The 5,268-nt window shown below is 37.4% G+C and overlaps 1 protein-coding gene across 1 annotated transcript in view; it reads right to left on the bottom strand.

Annotated features, from left to right (window-relative positions):
- Positions 1,406-5,268, bottom strand: part of LOC105165659 (pentatricopeptide repeat-containing protein At4g19191, mitochondrial) — a gene marked incomplete in the record, with an annotated part of 4,217 nt that continues 354 nt past the window's right edge. Inside the window, 3 exon segments of the mRNA XM_011084739.2 lie at positions 1,406-3,912; positions 4,707-4,747; positions 4,897-5,268. Of these exon segments, the coding sequence (XP_011083041.1) occupies positions 1,846-3,786 (1,941 nt within the window).

Here is a 5,268-nt window from a genome sequence, read left to right as displayed (position 1 = left end):
TAGGTTATGGTCTAATTAAAATATTAATTTCACTTTAGACTTGAGCACAAGATCATTCATGATACCTTATTAATATAATTATTTTTGTGATTATTTGTCGGAAAAGAACCAAACCACCATAATAATGATGTTGAATAGTTTGGCTGTCTATTCTCATTTGATGATTTGAGGAATTCGAGGAGGAGAAAAGGAAAAATTGTGTCCATTTCATTTGGTTTTCTTCTTTGTTCATATATTAAAAAAATTATACTTACTTTTTATTAGATTAAGTATTATAAATCAACCAATGCTAATTTATAATACGAGCTGTATAAACTAATTGGTTCTAAATATTCAATAAAATTCAAACCCGTATTATTCAAGTAATAAATTACTAAATTTAACCACTATACCGATGGTCCATTGAGTATGGATTAGATTTAAGGGATTGGTATCATGTCAAGGGAATTCTGAGTTCCAACCAATTCTAGAGCTGTTTCTTTTGCAAAATGAAGGTTCTATTTCCCATATAATTCTCAAGTAAAAAGCATAGACGTAAGTTGATTAAATATAATTATTTGATATTGATAATTAATACATTATTATAGTGCGATAAAGGTTGTGTCCATTATCTCCAACCTGTTACTTGGACTGTTATTATTCGATGGCTGGAGATCCTTTATCTCCAGCCATCGAATAAAGATTCGAGTGACAACTAGGATTATTTTCAATTCTTGAAAAAATGAAGAAAGAATTCCCTCTTGGGAATTCTCGAGAAGGCTATAAAGCCAAACGCCGAACCTGTTATTGAGGGGAACAATAAAAATGATGGAAATTCACCAGATCCTGCAAGTGCTATCAGGATATGCATTAAAATACACATACAAACAACCGAAGTCCATGATAGATTACCATATTAAACCCATATTAGAAAATTTGAGACAATCCAACCCAAAACTAAGTGGGTTGGGTTGAAACTACATGTAATGTTTGAATTTGAATTTTAAGTGTTTTGGAGACAGAAAGACAAAAATTTAGATAAATAGATAATTTTCCACACATTTTGCCACCCCTAGCAGAACGTGTAAAATAAAAATGCACTTTTGATCTCATTTTAATAATAAGCTCATAAATGCTTATTTGAAGCCCGTTCAAACACCCTCATAACATAAATAGAGTAGATAATGAAGCCGCTTCGTGCTGATTTTCTCTTAGTGCTTTCAATTTTTATTGCCCCCTTATAGGCATAAAAATCTCTGTGGGTGTGGTTTCTATGTGCACATGAGCTTTAGGCCTTCTGTGGAAGCTATCTTTTATGGAACAACAGGCTCTTGTAAACCATTCAACATATGCAGTTGGCTTATTACCAGAATCACAGTGGAACCAATCATTCCATCTTCTCACAAAATATTCTGGCTGTCAGTCCTTGATCAATAAATTACTTCTCTTATACTCCACAAAAATCCGTATCTGAAAACTCAACACTTTCGCCTCAAACGTAACACGGGTAGAGTTCCAGTGAATTTGCGGGCACCTCAATCTTGTCTGATAATTGTGTTAACATCTGCTGTTAGATACGGTGATGCACGACTGCGTGCAGAAATGATGGGTTGAGACATAATCAAAATCATTTTTTTGCGTTTCAATTACAATTTCACAACATTGGATTCTACATGTCGATTTCTCTGTACTTTCCAATCCGCAGTTAGTAAACTATCAAAAATGGCGTCTTATTTCTTTGGTATTTTGTGTTAATGCCGTGGAGAAAGAAGGAACTCGTTTTCATCTCCAAGACAGGAGTGATGGATCACGTAATGCATGCTAAACCCTGTAGAGCAAACCAATCACTAACACGCCAAGGTTGAGTCACGACATGAGTTCCTCGAGAGCTAACAAATCTTTTTCATCTTTTAGCTGCAGGACTAAGCAATCCAAAGTCTCAAATATTTGCAACCCTTCATAATGGCATCTATCTTCTACTGTAAACGAACAACATTTTCCATCAACTTGTATGACACTTTGCCCAGGGGATTTTGTCACCTGCTTGCTCTTCATTTTCTTACGCATAGAAGCTACCCTGTTCCAGTCTCTTGCTGATGCATATATATTAGCCATTTCTACGTAAGGAGCCGCAGCGTGTGGTTCTAGTTGAAGAAGATGGTATGCTGCATGCTCAGCAATCTCTAAGTTGTGATGAATTTTGCAGGCACTGAGCAAAGTACCCCAAATCCAAGAGTCTGGTTTAATGGGCATGTCCTGAATAAACTCCAATGCTTCTTTCAGCTTTCCTCGGCGTCCAAGGAGGTCAGTCATGCAAGCGTAATGATCAAGTCCGGGAACTATGCGATATGTATTAGTCATCAAATTGAAAACTTCCCATCCTTTCTCTAACAGACCAGCATGAGTGCAGGCTTGAAGAACAGCAAGGAAAGTTATATGGTTTGGTTTGAAACCCAACTTCAACATTTCATTAAAATGATCCAACGCCTCTTGAAACTTCCCATTAAGTGCAAACCCAGAGACTAGAGTCGTCCAAGAGACAACATTCTTCCCTTTCATTGAAAAAAAAAGCCTATGAGCATCGCCTACACTTCCACATTTTGCATACATGTCTAGCAACGCATTACAGACCAATATATCATTCTTTAGCCCCTTTGAGATGGCGTAATTATCAATCCATTTTCCAACCTCAAGGGCTCCAACTTTGCCACAGGCTGCTAAAAGATGAATAAAGGTAACCTTATCAGGTTTGTCACCAGCAGCTTCCATACTGTGGAACAAGGATAAGGCCTCATCCAGATCACCTTTTTCTGCATACGCACCAATAATAACAGTCCAAGTAACACATGATCTCTCATCCATGAAATCAAATATGTATCTCGCTGAACCAATATCTCCACACTTTGAATACATAGAAACAAGGGTATTAAGCAAGGTGATAGCCATATCACAGCCCAGTTTTACTGCATGAGCATGAATTAACATGCCACAAAGTAAAGAATTAGGCTGCACGAAAGATGAAAGTAAGTTAAGAACAGTACTCAAATCAGGCCTATATCCATTACTAATCATCCGCTGATAGACCCATATAGCTTTCACCGGTTCCTCAAAGTAAGCAAATCCAGCAATCAAAGCATTCCACGAGACGACACTCAAATGCTCCAAAGCAATGCCACAAAATACCATCTCAGCTGAGCACAAATCACCACATTTTGCGTAGCCAGCAATCCAGGTGTTAGCAACCGAGACATCATCTCCAAACCCGCACTTCATCCCCAAGCAATGAACAGCACTCAACCATCTCCCATCCTTCAGTCCAGACACCAACTGCGTCAACCCCATGATAGCAACCTCATCAGGGATTACACAAGCAACCCTCATCCTGTTAAACAACAGCGAAGCTCTATCAAAGAAACCCATTTGAGCAAACCCCAAAACAATTGCATTCCAGGAAGCTACATCTCTAACGGACATCTCGTCGAACAGTTGATGGGCACACTCTAAATCACCGCACTTCACGTACATATCAACCAAAGCAGTCTGTACGTACATATCTGAAGTATAGGGTGTTTTGACAACAGATGCATGGATTATTGTCGAGCATATGAGATCTGAGAGTTTCGCACATGCTTTTGCAATGAGGGGAAAAGTAAAGTTGTCGGGGCGTGCATGAGACTGTTGCTTCATTTGGCGAAAAAGGAGAAGGGCGTTTTGAGCATCACCATGGTTGACTGCTCGCCTCATGCTGGAATTCCAAGCAGCAGCTGAAACTCGTTCCAGAATCGAAATAGCTTGGGATGATACCATGTCTCATTGTTCTTGGACCACTGAACAATGGTTTCCACCACATTAAGCAGCCTACCGGCGGTGGTGGACAGCCAGCTAATCTGTTCACAATGTGGAGACTGGTGGGACTGACTCCGAACCTATGATCTAAAAATATCATGAAATGAGTTCATCATCACCCATTTTTGGTGCGGGCAATTGCGCTCTTCTACTTTGTTTCTTTTTCTGCAATTGCGCTCTACTAAATGGTAGATCATACTATTTACAAATAGCGCTCTGCTGATCCAAACACGAGATGCCAACAGTCGTAATAGTTTTATGTATCTCTCTCACATAAATAAAATACCCACACAAATGACCGAAACAAGCCGAATGGTTAAATTGATACGCAGCTTGAAAAATTACATTTGAATTTAATTTGATAAATACTCTAATCAATCTCAGATTCTCAAACAAATTTTAATTGAATGAAATATAAATTAAATTTAATAATTTAATATTTTTAAAACAATTCTTTTTTCATTAATCCAATCGAAGTCAAGTCAAGTGAAGCTTAAAAGCTTATCAAATAAAAACTTCTATTTAAATTTGATTTATAACATGTAACAAAACGAATTTAAACGAGCTTTTATTTTTTAACCCCCAAACCTTACTATATAATGGATCGTTGTATCATTAAACATTTTATATCCTCATTCAATTATTCGCTATTTAAACATTTACCCAAATGAATGTCATAAAATCTAATTATAGCGCTAGACAGCACACAATGTCAAAATGCAGTACCATGCATTTATAATAATAATACTATTATAAGATGAGTAAATACACAAGGACAATGTAAAAATCAGTTCGATGCGATCTATTAGCTCCAAACTTCACACAACCACAGAGGGTAAAGATAGAAATGAAACTAAATTTAAAGAAATTTGCAAACATACCAGCTTGATAGCAACTTCTTCCCCATTTTGTATGTTTACACCTACATAAGTAAAGAAACCAGATTCATTTAGTTTCTTTTTCTTTTCCCTCTCTTCGTAAGGAAAAGAAAACACGCTAGTATCTAAACAGTAATCCAACGAAAAGAAAGAAAAAAGGAATAGTTACAAAGCAATAACAGAGAATGACTACCTAAATAGAGTTCACCAAATGAACCACTCCCAATTTTCCTCCCAAGCTTAAACTTTCCACCCACAACATGATCCATGGCAAACGTTTCAATGAAATAACTCGAAAAATCCAAAATCAGCCCAAACTTCCTTAAGTTTCAACTTTCAAACGCTAACTGCGCACAATCGCCGAATAAAACGCAGGACGATTGCCGAATTAGGATTCCCCACACAGGATCCAATAAATGCCAAACAAAACACCGGTCGAGAAATTTCCTTCTCTCTCTGAACTACATCCTTGACATGCGTACAAACCCTAAATCGAAACCCTAATCGATGAGTTTATCACCGATCCTCATTGATCAAAATCCAGAAACGACCGATCAAAATCTAG

This window comes from Sesamum indicum, linkage group LG6 (assembly GCF_000512975.1).
Source record: "Sesamum indicum cultivar Zhongzhi No. 13 linkage group LG6, S_indicum_v1.0, whole genome shotgun sequence".
Lineage (NCBI taxonomy): Eukaryota > Viridiplantae > Streptophyta > Magnoliopsida > Lamiales > Pedaliaceae > Sesamum > Sesamum indicum.
The sequence above is the reverse complement of the archived record's forward strand: the minus strand, read 5'-3'. Positions and strand labels throughout refer to the sequence as shown.